The 16053-nt window shown below is 66.6% G+C and overlaps 1 protein-coding gene across 1 annotated transcript in view; it reads left to right on the top strand.

Moving 5' to 3' along the window:
- Positions 1 to 15171, top strand: part of SBNO2 (strawberry notch homolog 2) — a 48821-nt gene extending 33650 nt beyond the window's left edge. Inside the window, exons 8-34 of the mRNA XM_030335037.1 lie at positions 847 to 1260; positions 1517 to 1613; positions 1904 to 2058; positions 2139 to 2272; positions 2352 to 2442; positions 2522 to 2665; positions 4937 to 5054; positions 5272 to 5377; positions 5783 to 5936; positions 6777 to 6953; positions 7456 to 7553; positions 8220 to 8302; positions 9402 to 9593; positions 9841 to 10010; positions 10573 to 10704; positions 11182 to 11317; positions 11399 to 11511; positions 11610 to 11681; positions 11762 to 11870; positions 12082 to 12156; positions 12327 to 12470; positions 13350 to 13444; positions 13528 to 13620; positions 13753 to 13884; positions 14112 to 14188; positions 14417 to 14607; positions 14686 to 15171. Of these exons, the coding sequence (XP_030190897.1) occupies positions 847 to 1260; positions 1517 to 1613; positions 1904 to 2058; positions 2139 to 2272; positions 2352 to 2442; positions 2522 to 2665; positions 4937 to 5054; positions 5272 to 5377; positions 5783 to 5936; positions 6777 to 6953; positions 7456 to 7553; positions 8220 to 8302; positions 9402 to 9593; positions 9841 to 10010; positions 10573 to 10704; positions 11182 to 11317; positions 11399 to 11511; positions 11610 to 11681; positions 11762 to 11870; positions 12082 to 12156; positions 12327 to 12470; positions 13350 to 13444; positions 13528 to 13620; positions 13753 to 13884; positions 14112 to 14188; positions 14417 to 14607; positions 14686 to 15152 (3969 nt within the window). The 3' untranslated portion in view covers positions 15153 to 15171. The remainder of the gene's footprint in view (positions 1 to 846; positions 1261 to 1516; positions 1614 to 1903; positions 2059 to 2138; positions 2273 to 2351; positions 2443 to 2521; positions 2666 to 4936; positions 5055 to 5271; positions 5378 to 5782; positions 5937 to 6776; positions 6954 to 7455; positions 7554 to 8219; positions 8303 to 9401; positions 9594 to 9840; positions 10011 to 10572; positions 10705 to 11181; positions 11318 to 11398; positions 11512 to 11609; positions 11682 to 11761; positions 11871 to 12081; positions 12157 to 12326; positions 12471 to 13349; positions 13445 to 13527; positions 13621 to 13752; positions 13885 to 14111; positions 14189 to 14416; positions 14608 to 14685) is intronic.
- The last annotated feature ends 882 nt before the right edge of the window (positions 15172 to 16053 follow it).

Here is a 16053-nt window from a genome sequence, read left to right as displayed (position 1 = left end):
CTGTTTGTTTTTGTTCGTTGAGAAGAAGGGGACTGGGGGTTGAGGAAAGGTTCCTGGCCTGCTGGCATCTTGCTCTCGTTACATTTTCTTCTTTGAAGACAGCGGGGGGTTGTAAAAATCAGGTGGGGTGTCGTGGGACCAAATGCCTTGGGGGCCCGTGCCATCCCGGAGACCGCAAAGGACACCCGAGCTCCGCGTGTGCTCGGGAATGGGCACCCGGCACTCACAGTCACTGGCCTTGGGGTGGTGGGAGTCCCAGGGGAGACGGGGTCTGGAAGGGATTTCTTCAGTTCCATCCTGTTCCTCACCTGTCCTTAGGGTGGCCACGTGATTGTCATGTTTTTACTTTAACGGTAAGCATGTTTTGGAATTGCATAGACCCTGGTCTCGACCGTGCTGTGTCCTCACTGTGTGTCCTGGGGGCCGAGAAGTCACCCCACCCCGGCTCTCTGTGACCGTCCCTGACGGTGGGCAGGTCAAGGGCCAGGTGCGACATGGCCCCAGAGCATTTGGGTCTCCCGTCCTGGCCCATCTGTGGGCTCTGAATTTGTGGGCTGGATCTGCCCAGAGCTGAATTTGCTCTGAATCTGTGGGCTCGATTCTTTTTTTTTTTTTTTTTTTTTTTAAGTTTATTTATTTCCGAGAGGGAGAGAGCGCGAGTGGGGTTGGGGCAGGGGCAGAGAGGAGGAGACAGACTCCCAAGCAGACTCTGAGCCCTCAGCCAGGTCCTGACGCGGCGCTGGCACTCGTGAAGTGCGACCGCGACCTGAGCCGAGATCGAGAGTCGGCTGCTCAACCGACTGAGCCACCCAGGCTCCCCGGACACCACATGAGTCCTAATCCCAGGTGGGCTTCATGCCCCCATGGCTGATGGACCCCCCGCCCAGGCACAGCTTTGCCTGTCAGGTTCTTGGTTCCCTTGGACCAGACTCAGGTGCTCAGTCTCTGCCGGGTGTGACTGCGGTTGGGGACGTGGGACGTGTCCTTGCTCTGTTTATCTGTGTGATGGGAATTCTAGCCTGTTGCTCAAACGAACCAGCTGGCGGGCAGCAGGGAGGGGGCAGGAAGACCACGTGGTGCCCCCCCCCCCCGGCCGGAGACCGGGTCAGGGGGCTCGGGGAGGCGCTTCCCCCCCCCACGTCTTGTCTGCAGGCTCATGTCCACTGTCCCCTCCAGCTGCTCCTGCCCCGCGGGCCGTGGACGGGCGTCGAGGACCCCGTGTCCTCTCTCTCCAGCACCCCGCTCCTCGTCAGCTACCAGGTGAGCCAGGCCTTCTCCCCAGCCCTGCCCCCCTCTTGTAGGGACTAGAACGCTCAGAGGGTTAACCCTTTGGGAGCAAGACCTGCCCGTTTTACAGATGGGGAAATGGGCCCTTGGGAGGCAGCACACTGGGGGCGGGTGGGCCACTCCCCACCCCTCTTGTTCACTGGCCTGGCTGCCCCTTGGGGGAAGGCCGGCCGTGCTGGGCAGGACAGGGCCATCCAGCCCTGACCACAGCTCCCGCACCGACCTTCAGTCTCAAAGTCAGCCTGAGGAGGAGGAGGAGGCAGAGGAGGAGGAGGGGGACGAGCTGGGCCACGCAGAGACCTACGCCGACTACGTGCCCTCCAAATGTGAGTGCCCTGCCCTGCGAAACCCCGGCAGGGGTGGGGGGTGGCTGTGGGCTGGCCTTGGGGCCACTTCTGTAATCCCTGCTCGGCACAGCGCCTGAGACAGCACGGAGCGTACCATGAAAAGCCCACTTCCTCCCCGCGTAGGATTGTGCGGATCTGTCCCGCACCCCTTTGTGTGAAGCACGGATAGGTCCCCCCCCCCCCCCCCGCAGCCAACCCTGAGACTCCGACCACGCCCCTGACCCGTCCCTGGCCACACTCCTGACTTGCCCCCGGCCCTGCCTCCGCAGCCAAGATCGGGAAGCAGCACCCTGACCGCGTGGTGGAGACTAGCACACTGTCCAGTGTCCCACCGCCAGACATCACCTACACCCTCGCCCTGCCCGCCTCGGACAGCGGGGCCCTGTCTGCCCTGCAGCTGGAGGCCATCACCTACGCCTGCCAGGTAACCTCGGGCCCCCACCCGGCCCACGTCCCGCGTGGGGGCCTCCTGCCGGGCCCTGACCGCCATCCCTTGGCCCGCAGCAACACGAGGTCCTGCTCCCCAGCGGGCAGCGGGCCGGCTTCCTCATTGGCGACGGTGCGGGCGTCGGCAAGGGGCGCACGGTGGCTGGCATCATCCTGGAGAATTTCCTGCGGGGCCGGAAGAAGTCACTGTGGTGAGTGTGCCGTCCAGCCCCGCGCACGTGGGCAGGGAGGGGAGGGGGCGCCATGGCACCCACCGGCCCTCACCCCTAGGTTCAGCGTCTCCAACGATCTCAAGTATGACGCGGAGCGCGACCTTCGGGACATCGACGCCCCCGGCATCGCGGTGCACGCGCTGAGCAAGGTGGGTGGGGTGGCCCCCTCCTCGGGCGGGGTCCCGGAGTGAGCCCGGCTGCACCCCCACGCCCGCCTCTCTCCCCCAGATCAAGTACGGCGACAACACTACCTCAGAGGGCGTCCTCTTTGCCACCTACTCCGCCCTGATCGGGGAGAGCCAGGCCGGCGGGCAGCACCGCACGCGCATCCGCCAGATCTTGGAGTGGTGCGGGGAGACCTTCGACGGAGTCGTATCCTGAACCAGAGGGGGCGGGGCGGGGGCGGGGCGGGGGCGGGGGCGGGGGCGGGGCTGCGCAGTACGGGGACCTCCCTCCCCTCCTCCCGTCCCGGATGCCAGCACGCCACCCGCTGGAAGGCATTCCCGGCAGGACGCTCGCCCTCAGTGCCCGCCCTTGTCCTCTTGCGGTCTGGCTCGGCGGCGTCCCGGCTCCTCCGGCGAGCTGGACCGCGACCACAGGCGCGGGGGCGCCGAGGGGCCCCAGGGCGGGAAGGTGCCTGTGGCCAAGGAATGGGGCAGAGGGCGCTTCCTTCCTCTGCCCCCCTCCTCCTCTCCCTCCCCTCCCTCCCCTCCTCTTCCTCCCTCCTCTAAATCCTCCCCCTCCTCCTCCCTCCTCCTCTTCCCCTCCTCCCTCTCCTCCCTCCACCCCTCCTCTTCACCCTTCCCCTCCTCTTTCCTCCTTTGCCTTCCCCCTTCTCTTCCTCTCCTCCCTCTTTTTCCTTCATCTTCGGCCTCCCCCTCCTTCTTCCTCTGCCTCCCCCTTCTCTTCCTGCCTCCTCCTCCTCCCCCCTCCTCCCTCCTCCTCTTCTCTTCTCTCTCCCCCCTCTTCCTCTCTCTCCCCCCTCCCCCCCCTCCTCTTCCTCACCCTCTCCCTCCCAGTCGGTTGTGGGCTCCATGCAGGTGGGCAGGCCAGGCTGGGCCAGCTGGAGGACAGCTGGGCCAAAAGCCAGGCTGCTGGGGTCAAGGAGCTCTGCTGACCGGTTGGTCAGTTGAGGGGTATCCGTACCAGTATTGGCTCCAGATCCTTCCCGACTGTGGCAGGAACTTCACGGATTGGAGGAGTTTCTACCTTTCTCTTCTCCCTTGGAATTTAGAAAGCTTGGTTTTGTGCTTCTCCCAAACTACAGAAAAGCGAGGGGGGGACCCGTACAGACAAGAGCAGGACAGTCTGTTGTGGGTCGTGTGTGAGCCGTTGAATCACACACGTCAGGCGCCAGCACACGCCCCTGTCTCCCCTGGTGAGGTGCCGGGCGGGGGCCACGGTTTTTCCTGGATTTCTGCACTGGCGCCTGTGGAGGGTCCCCTGAGCCCACCCCACCCCCTCCCCCGCCAGGGAGTCTGCCCCGTGGTGCGCACAGCGGGCTCGGCACTCCTCACGGTGCTCGGGGGCCCGGCCTGGCCCCCACCGAAGGGCGCTCATCTTCCTGTGCACTGTCCCCAGGGCTGTCCCCGTCCTCCCCGCCTGAGCCTGGGTATGTCTGCACATCACGTACCGTGCCGCCCCGTCTCCGGGGCCTGGAGGCGGCTTCCGGCCTCTCTCTCTGGGTCATAAACAACCCTGAGTGACTGGGCCCGGCCAGGGTGCCCCGTCACCCCTTCTCACTTTCCTTGGGCCCGTTCCCAGAAGTGGGGTGACCGGCCCCAGGGCCGCCCGGCACTCTCCAAAAGTCCTCCTCTCTCCTGGTCCCGGTCACAGATAGGAAGAGGGACACCGGCCCCGTGTGTCCTTCCCGCTTATATGGGCGAGCTCCCGGGTTTACCGCCGTCAGATGCCAGCTGTCCTATGGAGCAAGTCTCTTGTGCCGAACCGGCGCCGGAGGGCGCTGTGCTTGCCGTGCGACAGCTCGCAGAGCCTGGGGCGAAGGCCCCACACAGCCTGGGGCAAACGACGGCCGGCCCACCTGGAGGCTGTGCCTGTGCGCTCACCTCCACGCTCCTGTTTCCCAGTGTCGCTCCCGCAGAGCCGCGTAAAGCGGGCTTCACGTGAGGCGTGTGCGTGCCCGCGCGCGTGTGTGAGGAGAAGCGTGTCTTGTGTTTAGAACACCTCGGTGGCGCGCGTCCTCGCCTGTAACTGGTTCCTTCCCTCTTAAAATACAAAGACCTTCCCCGGTGCTCTGCCTCGTCGAGCGTCTCCAGGATCTGTGAGAAGTTACGCAGAGACCCCACCCCCCCCCGGGGCCCGTCGCAACTGGGATGCCTGCCTGCTCCCAGCCCAGCCCTCTTCCTCAGAGACCCCGTTTCACCTCACCGTGCTCCTTGGCACGGGTGTCTGTGTGTGACTCTGCACCGTCTACCCGGCACGCGTCCTCAGCAGTCCAGAGGGGGCCCTGAGGCTGTTTCCCACTGCCCTGGCGGTGACGTTGCCAGGCTCCCGCCCCGAGGCTGCATACCCCCCAGGCACCTTGCCGAGCTCCCCTTCAGAACGGGGTGGCCTGGGGCATCCGGCCAGGGTCCCCGGGGCTGTCTGTCTCCCAGAACGGTCCTTGACCCCTGCCCGCGCCAGATCGTGTTCGACGAGTGTCACAAAGCCAAGAATGCCAGCTCCACGAAGATGGGCAAGGCTGTCCTGGATCTGCAGAACAAGCTGCCCCTGGCCAGGGTGGTCTACGCCAGCGCCACAGGTGGGGGGCGGCGCCCCGGGGGGCTCGGGAGCAGCTGGTCCAGAGGCAGGGCTTCTCTCCCCAGGCAGATGCCAGACCCGTCCGGGGCTCCCTCTGCCATCTGCCTCCGCGCGCTCGGCACCCCTGGCTGTGAGCCTCCCGGCCCCCGTTCCCGGGCCTCCATTCGAGTCATTCCCGGTGTTCGAGGCCCCTGACCTTGCCGGCTCCCCCAACCCAGGTGCCTCTGAGCCCCGGAACATGATCTACATGAGCCGCCTGGGCATCTGGGGGGACGGCACGCCCTTCCGAACCTTCGAGGAGTTTCTGCATGCCATCGAGAAGAGGTGGGTGCCCTTCCCTGCCCGAGACCGGGGCTGGCGAGGGACCCACAGAGGGCGCTGCTTCTCACGCCCCAGGGCCCAGCGTCAGGTGTGTCTGCTCTACACCCTGGCCTGTGCTCGTCCAGCCACCAGAGGGACCCAAAACTCACTCTTCTGCCTCCTGCTGCCCATCATCACTCCAGGAGAAGGAGCCCCCCTCACTCCTGCTTTTCTTGCATCGCCCCCCACGCCTCTCGGGCCCAGGCAGATGGGAGCACAGGGCCTTTGCGTGTGCTGCCTCCTCCGCTCTCTGTGTGCTTGGCCCTTCCTCACCCTCCAGGGCTCAGCTCCCGGTATCAGCCCCTCCCCGAGTCACTCTTGTTCCGTGGGACCCAGCGTGTGGTCAGGTGGCCCTGTCCTTGTCCGCAGGGGCGTGGGCGCCATGGAGATCGTGGCCATGGACATGAAAGTCAGCGGCATGTACATCGCACGCCAGCTCAGCTTCTCCGGCGTCACCTTCCGCATCGAGGAGATCCCGCTGGCCCCAGCCTTCGAGCGCGTCTACAACCGCGCGGCCCTGCTGGTAAGCAGGGTGGCCGGGCTCTGTGACCACACGGACACGAGTGTGCGTGTCCCTTGGGAATTATGCTCCCGTCCCTTCAGCATCTGTCCTCGCGGGTGCCACGGGGAGTTGGCCCGTCGAGACTCACTCCTGCCGCCAGTTCTCCTGTGACCGTAATGACGGGGCCTCGTTGTTCCCGGAGCTCACGGCCGCTGTCGGCGTCCACGTTTCCGTGCCTGTGGCGTGGCCCCATCTTCATGGGCATTCCTGTGTCGTGGACGGGCTCCTCTGTTCTCACGGTCCCATCTCGCCCACACGGGACAAGCCCTGGGCGTCAGCCCTGACGGTGTTGATGATTTGAACTACAGTTCAAACCTAGTTTGGGCCGTCTGCCCCATCCGCCAGCACTGCTGACACGGGGTGGGGGTGGGGGGTCGTTCTCTCTGGGGCGTCCCGGGCACTGGGGGAGGGGGGGCAGCATCCCCGGCCCCACCCACTCGATGGGGTCCCCAGTCGTGACGGCCACAGTTGTCGCCAGGCACGGTCCTGGGTGAGACGCCCGGTCTGAAGTGTCAAGAGCCAAGTGGCTGCTGGCAGAAGGCGGTCACTGCAGGTGTCCCCACCCCTTAGCAGAAGCAGCGTCTCCTCGCCTCCCGCGTGGAGTCTGCCATCCTCACCGTGGCCTCGCCAGAACCACACGTTTTGGTTTTCTGACATTTCTTACTGTTTGGTACCAGCAGCACCTCTGTGTTGCTCTGCTTACCACCCCCTCGCCCCCCGCGATGAATCCCAGCCGGGATGGGAGCCGGGTGGCGGGGAGCGGCCGGGCCGCAGCGAGCTGAGCTGGGCGTGTCCTTGCAGTGGGCCGAGGCCCTGGGCGTGTTCCAGCAGGCCGCCGACTGGATTGGCCTGGAGTCCCGCAAGTCCCTGTGGGGCCAGTTCTGGTCGGCCCACCAGCGCTTCTTCAAGTATCTCTGTGTGGCCGCCAAAGTGCACCGGCTGGTGGAGCTGGCCCGGGAGGAGCTGGCCCGGGACAAGGTGAGCCGCCGGCAGGCACAGCGCCCAGGTCGGCGGGGCCGGCGAGGCGCTCTTCCCTGGTTGCCTCGAGAGCCGGGCAGGGCTTAGGGCTTTGCGGTTACACCAGGAGCCCTGCACTCTTGTGTGGCTGGGCCGAGTCTGTGAGGACAGAGCGTGGCCTGGAAGGTTCCAGTCCTGCCTGACCCAGCCCCCCTGAAGCAAGTGACAGGCATGGCCGGGCCCCCGGTTTTCCACGTCCAGGCAGGGCTGGCAGGAGCCAGGGCAGAGGGTAGTGGGAGGGTCCAGGAGGGCTGAGGCTGTGTGGAGTCGCAGGGTAGACTCAGGTGTGTTGGGGGCCTGGCAGCCAGCAGGACACCAGGGGCGGAAAGAGAAAGAAACTGAGGCCAACTTGGTTTCTGACGACCAGGGGCTTCCCTGTGGGCCCCTCTGGGGCCACGCTCCTGGGCTGGCCAGTGGGAGTCTCAGAGCCCAGCTCACCCCCGACCTCCCCCCACTCCCCAAGTGTGTGGTCATCGGGCTGCAGTCCACGGGTGAGGCTCGGACCCGGGAGGTGCTGGACCAGAAGGACGGGCAGCTCGATTGCTTTGTCTCCGCCGCTGAGTGAGTGATGCTCGAAGCCCCCAGGGTGGGCGGGGACGGTCCCCCCCCCCCTTGCGCCCCCACCCTCCGTTCTCCCTACGTGGCAGCCAGTGCCCTGTGACCCCAGCCGTGAGAACCCAGGTGTGCATCTGCTCAGACACTGCCCCAGCCCTCAGAGACGACAGGCCGGGACGATGAGCCACGGGTGACCCCAAGGCTCAGAGGGCGCCAGCAAAGGGACCTGGGATTTCGGAACAAGGCTTCCAGGTGCCCATCCGCCGCATGGCTGCAGCACTGTTTCAAGGACAGCGCGGCTTTTAGGAACTAGCCTTTGGGCATCCTAAAGCTACAGGCCTCTCTTCCCAGGGCTGGAAAGCCTCCTGGGCCCAGGGCCCCTCAGAGGTGGTTAGTCTGCGCACAGAGCCCTTGATGGCTGGAGGAGGGAGCCCCACTCAGGGCCCCACCCCACGCCCAGGCCCTCACAGCGAAACTGTGGCCCTGGGCCTACCCTCACCCTGCACCCCTGCAGTCTCCACACCCTCCCTCCCTGCCGCCACCCCCCCCCCCAGTCCTCACACCCTCCCTCCCCGCCCCTGCCTGCCTTCTCCAAACCCCAGGCGCCCTCCCCAGAGCTACTCCAGGTGCGATTTCTCTTGTACTGGGAATAATTTTGCTTCTTGATTTTAGGGGTGTCTTTTTGTCACTAATTCAGAAGCACTTTCCTTCAACCAAAAGAAAGCGAGAGAGAGGAGTCGGCAGTAAGAGAAAACGTAAGCTCCCCCCACACCCCCCAGCCTCTGATCTCTCTCCCATCTCCCATGCACAGCCTGGCTTGAAATCCTCCCTGGTCTCCCTCCCGTGCTCACTCGCTCATTCCTCTGCCCCACCGTCCCCTGTCTGAGCAAGCATCGACCCCTCTGCTGCTCGCTGCAGAGCCAGGAGGGTTCTGTCTCTGAGCAGGCCCAACTTGGGCGCCCCCATGTCCCCCCCACCGCCCCCACCGCCACCCACATGTCCAGGGGGCAGCAGGTGCAGAGGCACTCGGCACAGCTTCCCAAGAGGAACCCCGTGGGTGGCAGCCTCCAGGGTGCACTCGCTGCACGGGAGACGCAGACCCCAGCAGGGCCTCTCCTCGGCCTCCCAGTTGGCCAAAGACCAAACCCCGCTTTCGCGGGACGGCGCGGCTAGCTCGTCCTCGGGCAGCAGCCACCTGTGGTCCCCAGCGTCGCCCTCGGATGGGGGAGCTTAAGACTCTGGTTCTCGGCCTCGCGCTCCCTAGGTGGAAACCAGCCCGGCGCCCCCACCGCGCTAGCTCGTGGGCCACGATGGGGCTCAGGAAGCGCATCCCAGGAGGGAGGTCACCCTCCCGGCGGTGCCTGCATGGGCTGCTTTCCAGCAGAGGCTGGGCATCGGCTCACTGTGGGAAGCGAGGCTCAGAGAGGCCAGGCAAGCCAGCTGAGGTCACACAGCCGGACGCGGGGCATCCCCGACTACGGCAGCGTACATAAGGTGCCTAGACCACCGTCCCCTCGGGACCTGGGTACGTCCTTTGGCCGACCCAACCAGGCAACCAGGGTTGCCGTGAGAGGTCAGGCACCTGGCCTCCCCAGGCACCAGCCAAGAGTAAACTGAAGCGTCAGGAAGTCAGACAGGGACGTTAAAACTGCTTTGCACCACGTCCCGGCTGACGGCAGGACCCGGGAGAGCAGCCCAAAGCCGGACGGAGCAAGAGGCTCAGGCCACTCGGGTCCCGGCACGTGGGTGTGGCCCTGGACTGCCCCCTTCCCCTCCTGAGGCGTCGCCGTGAGCTGGGCCCCTCAGGAGGGAGGAGCGGGCTGGGCCTCCATGAGCCTGGTTCCTCCTGTGCAGGGCGGCCACGGGGCCGTGGGGCCAAGGCGCCCAGGCTGGTGTGCGAGGTGGCAGGCGTGATCCGGATCAGTGACGACAGCAGCACCGAGTCAGATGCCGGCCTGGACAGTGACTTCCACTCCTCCCCTGAGTCCGTGCTGGATGACGACGTAGTCATTCTGGACGCCATCGGGCTGCCGGCCGATGACCGCGGTGAGGCCCGCAGCCCAGCATTTGCCACCTCACAGACAGGGGAGTCGGGCTCAGAGAGCCATCAGGGCCACGCGCCTGGCCTGAGGCAGAGGGGGTTCACACCAGCAGCCTGGGGTGAGAGAACATTCCAGACCCCTACACCCCCGTGCACGCGACTGTGCCCCACTCCTCAGGGACCCCTTCACTGCTTCCAGTGGGGCTGTGGGCAGGTGGGCTGGCTGGTACCCCCTGACCTCTGGCCCTGCAGGGCCCCTGTGCCCCCTGCAGCGAGACCCACACGGCCCCGGTGTCCTGGAGCGTGTGGAGCGGCTAAGGCAGGACCTCCTGGCCAAGGTGCGGGCGCTGGGCCGGGAGCTGCCCGTCAACACTCTGGACGAGCTCATCGACCAGCTTGGGGGCCCCGAGCACGTGGCTGAGGTGAGCTTCCACGGGGCCCCCTCGTAGCCACCCCAGAGACCCCGCACAGCACCGTGATGTGGGGTTAGAGCTGGGAAGACCCCAGGTCCAGCATCCAGTGTGCAGCCCAGGAGGCCGGGCCGGCTGGTGGTGGACTCCCCTCGTACAGCCGCTGTCGCCCTGCCCCCTGCTCCCCAGCCCGGCCTGGCACCCACCTTCCCCACACACCCCCGTGTGCTCTTAGTCCCCAGGCCTGTCCCCCTGTGTCTCCTCCCTATGTTCCCCACCTGCAAACTGTCCCCTTTCTTGGGATGTCCCTGTGGTGAGAGCCCAGGCTCTGGTTTTGCCCCACGGAGCAGGTTTATAATAGAAGACGTGGGACGGAGTGAAAATCCTGCTGTCTGCCCCTGGGCGGCCCGGGCCTGGCACCAAGGCTGTCCCAGCCCAGGGTCCACAGTGTCCCTAGCACACACACACTCAGGAGCTCCGGGCACCCAGGCAAGGGGCCAGGGAAACAGGCATGCGGGGGCCAGTCCCTGACGGCCTCACCGGCTGACTGCTGTTCCCCCCTCCCCCACCCCAGATGACTGGCAGGAAGGGCCGTGTGGTGTCCAGGCCCGACGGGACAGTGGCCTTTGAGTCTCGGGCAGAGCAAGGCCTCTCCATCGACCACGTGAACCTCAGGGAGAAGGAGCGCTTCATGAGTGGGGAGAAGGTGGGGGCATGAGGCCGGGGCCCGGGGGGCGCAGGGGATGGGCTGTGTCAACAGGTGCCCCCCGTGTGGGGGGAGCGGGTGGGGACCCCGCGTGACCAGGGAGGTGCAGAGTTCCTGAGGGGCTGGCCCCAGGACCACAGCCCATCGCGGCCCCCGCTGGGCGTGTGCGTGCACGAGTGCCTGAGCGGGGCGCCCACAGGCCTCCCTGGCCGTCCCAGCCTCCGGTCACTGTCACGCTGCTGTCACTGCCCAGGGGCCGCTGTGAGGCCCTCCGCTGGAACTCAGTGTGGGCTGCTCCTCTCCACCCAGGGCAGGCCAGGGGTGGCCCACGGTCCGTTCTGAGCCCACGTGGGCTCCCCCACGGCCACACACCTACTCCTCCCGTACTCCCCTTAAACGAGTCCCAGTGACCCACGTGAGGCGCGCGAGGCACAGAGGAGCAGGCAGGGTTCCGACTGTCCCGTCCGTGTCCCCCAGCTCGTGGCCATCATCTCCGAGGCCTCCAGCTCTGGCATCTCCCTCCAAGCGGACCGCCGCGTCCAGAACCAGCGACGCCGGGTGCACATGACACTGGAGCTGCCCTGGAGCGCGGACCGGGCCATCCAGCAGTTCGGTGAGTCCCACCCCGGGCAGCCCCGCCCCCGGCCGTCCCGTCCCCCTCCCGCGGTCCCTGAGAGTCCTCCTCCGCCTTCAGGCCGGACCCACAGGTCCAACCAGGTCTCTGCCCCCGAGTACGTCTTCCTCATCTCCGCGCTGGCCGGGGAGCGAAGGTTCGCCTCCATCGTCGCCAAGCGGCTGGAGAGCCTGGTGAGCGGGGCTGGGCGGGCTCCCCCGGGGCGGGGGGGGCGCAGGGCGGCGCCAGGAGGAGCGGGACAGCTCCTGACGGCCTTCCCCATCCGGGGCAGGGGGCTCTGACCCATGGGGACCGCCGCGCCACTGAGTCCCGTGACCTGAGCAAGTACAACTTTGAGAACAAGGTACCTGGTCAGGGGGAGGGGGGCAGGAGGGGATGTGTCCACGCCCAGGGTCCCCTAACGCCCCTCCTCTCTGCACTCAGTACGGCGCCCGGGCCCTCAGCTGCGTCCTCACCACCATCCTGAGCCAGACTGAGAACAAGGTGCCGCTGCCCCAGGGCTACCCCGGAGGAGATGCCGCCTTTTTCCGGGGTGAGCTGGGAATGAGTGAAGGTCTCTGCGGTGTGGGGCCAGCTTGACCCGGAGCAGTCTGGAGCACTGGGATTGGCAGACTGGATTTGTGTCCAAAGACCCCCACTTCCGCACAAGCTTACCGAGGGGGCACTGGTGGCAGGGCGGGCACCCCGGGCTGGCTGGAGGGCTGGCACGGGGCAGAAGACATTCGAGGCCCCCCCTTCTGCAGATATGAAGCAGGGCCTGCTGTCGGTTGGCATTGGTGGGCGTGAGTCCCGGTCTGGCTGTCTGGATGTGGAGAAGGGTGAGTCCTCCACGCAGAGCCCCCCCCCCCGCCTCCCCAAATCCATGGGAAGGCCCCCACACCTCCCAGGCAAAGCTCCCGGGGCCCTGCTGGGGCTCCCGACGCCCTGAGCTCCCCCCCGCCCCCCCCAGACTTCTCCATCAAGTTCTTGAGCAACCCCCCACCCCCAGACTGTTCCATCACCAAGTTCCTGAACCGCATCCTGGGGCTAGAGGTGCACAAGCAGAACGCGCTGTTCCAGTATTTCTCCGACACCTTCGACCACCTCATCGATGTGGACAAGAAGGAGGGCAAATACGACATGGGCATCCTGGGTGAGGGCTGTGGCCTCCCCGGGGCGGGGGCCTGTGGGGGGTGGGGGTCTCCAGAGCCCGAAATGGCCCTGACGGTGTTGCCCCTGTCCCTGCTCCAGCCTCCTAATGGAGGGACTGTGGCCATGCTGGGGTGATGATCCCCACCCCGGTGAGCAACTGGGAGGGCCCTGGAGGGGCGGGACTTGGGGCACCAAGAAGACTCCGTCTCGGGCAGGGGGGCTGCTTCAGCCTAGTGCCGTTCCCTGAGGACCAGAAGGTTTTATTTAGGCCTGAGGGGTGTATCCACATGCTCCCCGTGCTGGTGGTGAGCCTGGCACGTTTGCTCTCCTCATACCAAAGGAACCTGACGGCTGATACCCCACAGCAGGGGCCGGGGGGGGGGGGGGGGGGGTCACAAGCCCTCCTGAGAGAGACCAGAGTCTGTATTTCCAGCTTCGAGGACCAGTCTCTGCCCGAGCGTACAACTTGGCCGTGGTAGTGAAAGGACAGACCACGGGAAACTGAGTGGTCACAGCTACGTGCTGGCCAATAAAACTTTTTATTTATAAAATCGGCGGCAGGTATAGTTTGCTGACTCCTATGTAACCATCCTCACGAGAGCCTTGCAGAGCTGGGGCCCTGAGGGGCATGTTGTCTGTAGTCACATCTAGTGTGAGTGTCCAGTGGGGGCTGGGGAGGCGGCCTGGACCCCAGGCCACCACGGGAGGGGCCGCTTGCCATCCGGGCCGTCTCTGCCGGGGGAGCATCCACTGCACTCCCTAGTGGACATCTCTGGGGTGTCCCCGAGAACTTGGGACGGACGGCTCCCGAAAGCCCAGAGCCTGGGAGCCTCGTGGCCCCCAGATGGGAGGGTCTCACCCCTGCTCGTCCTCTCTGCAGACCTGGCTCCAGGCGTCGATGAGATCTATGAGGAGAGCCAGCAGGTGTTCCTTGCCCCTGGGCACCCACAGGATGGGCAGGTGGTCTTCTATAAGGTGAGTGGGCGCTAAGCCGCCCAGCACGTGCAGGCCCGGTCCCAGCACCCCTCACCCCGCTCTGAGCCCGCATGCTCTTGCAGATCAGCGTGGACCGCGGCCTGAAATGGGACGAGGCTTACGCCAAGTCCCTGGAGCTGACGGGCCCCCACGACGGCTTCTACCTCTCCTACAAGGTGGGTGGCTCGGGGGGCCCCCAACATGTCCCCAGGGGCGGGACCCCAGCCGATGGGGAGGGGGAGGGGAGGGGCAGGGAGGGGCAGGCAGCATCGCCCCCACCTCCCCACCTCCCGCGCACCCCTGCCCAGGTCCGGGACAACAAGCCCAGCTGCCTCCTGGCGGAGCAGAACCGCGGCAAGCACTTCACGGTGTACAAGCCTAACGTGGGCCGGCAGAGCCAGCTGGAGACCTTCGACAGCCTGTGCCGGAAGTTCCACTGGGTAGGTGCCGGCTGACGGGCCGGGGGGGGGGGGGGGTGCCTGTGCCCCCTGGCGCACGTGCTCCCCTTTCCGCAGGTCCCCAGGCCAGCCCTCTGTGCCCAGCCCACCCGGGTGCCGGTGCAGGAGGAGCAGGCCTGGGGCACCGTGGACCTTAGCTTCCCGCTCGTGCGCTGGGAATCGTGGATGGTCAGCCCATGCGGGTGGCTCACGCGGCCGTGTGTCCCCAGGTGACAGCGGAGGAGGCCAGGGAGCACTGGGAGAACAGCTACGCCTTCTCGCTGACGCACTGCAGCCACACCGCATGGTGAGGGCCGGGGTCGGACTGGGACGGGGGCGCGACAGCTTTGCACGGCCTGGCCCTGGCCTCTCTGCAAAGCACGTGTACGAGGAGGGTCCCTACAAATGGCACAGGCCAAAGGGGGTGGGGGGGCCGCGTTGGGCGTCCGGGGCGTTCAGGGAGCTCGGAGGCGGCGAGCAGGACGGTGCGTGGGGCCCGTGGGATCCGAGCCTCCCCTCCCCCGCCCCGGCGCAGGAACCGGCACTGCCGGCTGGTGCAGGAGGGCAAGGACTGCGTGCAGGGCCTGCGGCTGCGGCACCACTACATGCTGTGCGGGGCCCTGCTGCGCGTGTGGGGCCGCATCGCCGCCGTCATGGCCGACGTCACCAGCAGCAGCTACCTGCAGATCGTGCGCCTCAAGACCAAGGACCAGAAGAAGCAAGTCGGTGAGCAGGTGGGCACGCCAGAGGGGCCGGGCGGGAGCAGGCACCGCTTCAGAGGCCCTGACCCGCCCCGGCCCCCAGGCATCAAGATCCCCGAGGGCTGCGTGCGCCGCGTGCTGCAGGAGCTACAGCTCATGGACGACGACGTCAAGCGCAAGCACGCGCGGGGCCGGGGCCTCCCCGCGCCACCGCCGCCGCCCGCCCTGCGCCCACTCGAGCTGCCTTGCGGCCCCGGCGAGGTCCTGGACCTCACCTACAGCCCGCCGGCCCAGGCCTTCCCGCAGCCCCCGCCCTTTGCCTTCCCGCCCCCCGACCCCGTGCCGGTCCCCGGCGGCCTGCCCCTGGGCGCCCCGGACTCCGCAGCCGACGCCGCCGCCGCGGCCTTGGCACACCAGCGCCGTGACATCAACTTCAAGGAGGTGCTGGAGGACATGCTGCGCTCCTTCAACGCCGGGCCTGGCGCCGGGGCGGCCGGAGCGCCCGCGGGGAGCGGGGGGCCCGAGCGGCAGAGCGTCATCCAGTTCGGGCCCCCCTTTCCCAGCTCGTAGGCCCGGCAAGCGGCCCACAGCCGGCGTCCGAGGGGAAACTTACTTATCTGCAATACGCACGTCTCCGTGGACTCGAACTTCTCTCCTGCCGGCCTGGGTGGCGGGCGGGTGGTGAGCCGGGGCCCAGGGCCCCCCTGCTGACTTCCGGGGAGGGGCTGCCGCCCCCCCCCCCCCCCGCCCCCAGCTTCCAGAGGCCTCCACTGTAGTGCCTTCCCTACCGGGCAGACCCCTCAAGATGCTGCCCGCCCTTCGGGGCCCTCCCAGGCAGCGCAGGTCCCACTCAGGATGTCGCGGGGTCCAGGCTTGGGCAGGGCCCGGGGGTGAGGGGCACACCCTGCCCGTGCCTCTGCCCTCTCCTGCCCTCCAGGCCTAGGCAGGAGCTCCCCATCCCACCTCACCCCACCCACCCTCAGGGCCTGGTCTGACCAGAAACCCCTGAAATCCACAAAACTGGGTGGCCCCAAGAGCTGGAAACTCAGGAAACCCCAGGTGCTCAGGGCCCTGCCTTCTCTGGGGGACTCCATGGGACAGACCCCACCCCCATTAATATATGCAATTCTTCCCCACTCTCTCTGCTCCCTAAATTATTGCCCCGCCCTCTCTCCCAGGCCCCAGAACCTGCCGTGGAGCTGGCGGTGTGGGTGGGTCCCTGGTTTCTATGTGTATTTATAATTAATGCAGGTGTACATATGTAAAGAGATCTTTTTTTAAATATATGTGCCTTTTCACTACCTGCCAGATTGTCTGCTTCTCCAGCCTGCAGAGACTATGGGGAGAGGAAGGCACGGTGTGTCTCCTCCAGGAACGTTTAGCGGATGCCCACGGCGGCCCCACTCAGAGGAGGTCGAGGGGGCCGTTGCCTGTGGAGGGAGCCAGGCGGGTGAGACCAGCCCACTCCTCT

Source organism: Lynx canadensis, chromosome A2 (genome assembly GCF_007474595.2).
Source record: "Lynx canadensis isolate LIC74 chromosome A2, mLynCan4.pri.v2, whole genome shotgun sequence".
In the NCBI taxonomy this organism is placed as follows: domain Eukaryota; kingdom Metazoa; phylum Chordata; class Mammalia; order Carnivora; family Felidae; genus Lynx; species Lynx canadensis.
The sequence above is the reverse complement of the archived record's forward strand: the minus strand, read 5'-3'. Positions and strand labels throughout refer to the sequence as shown.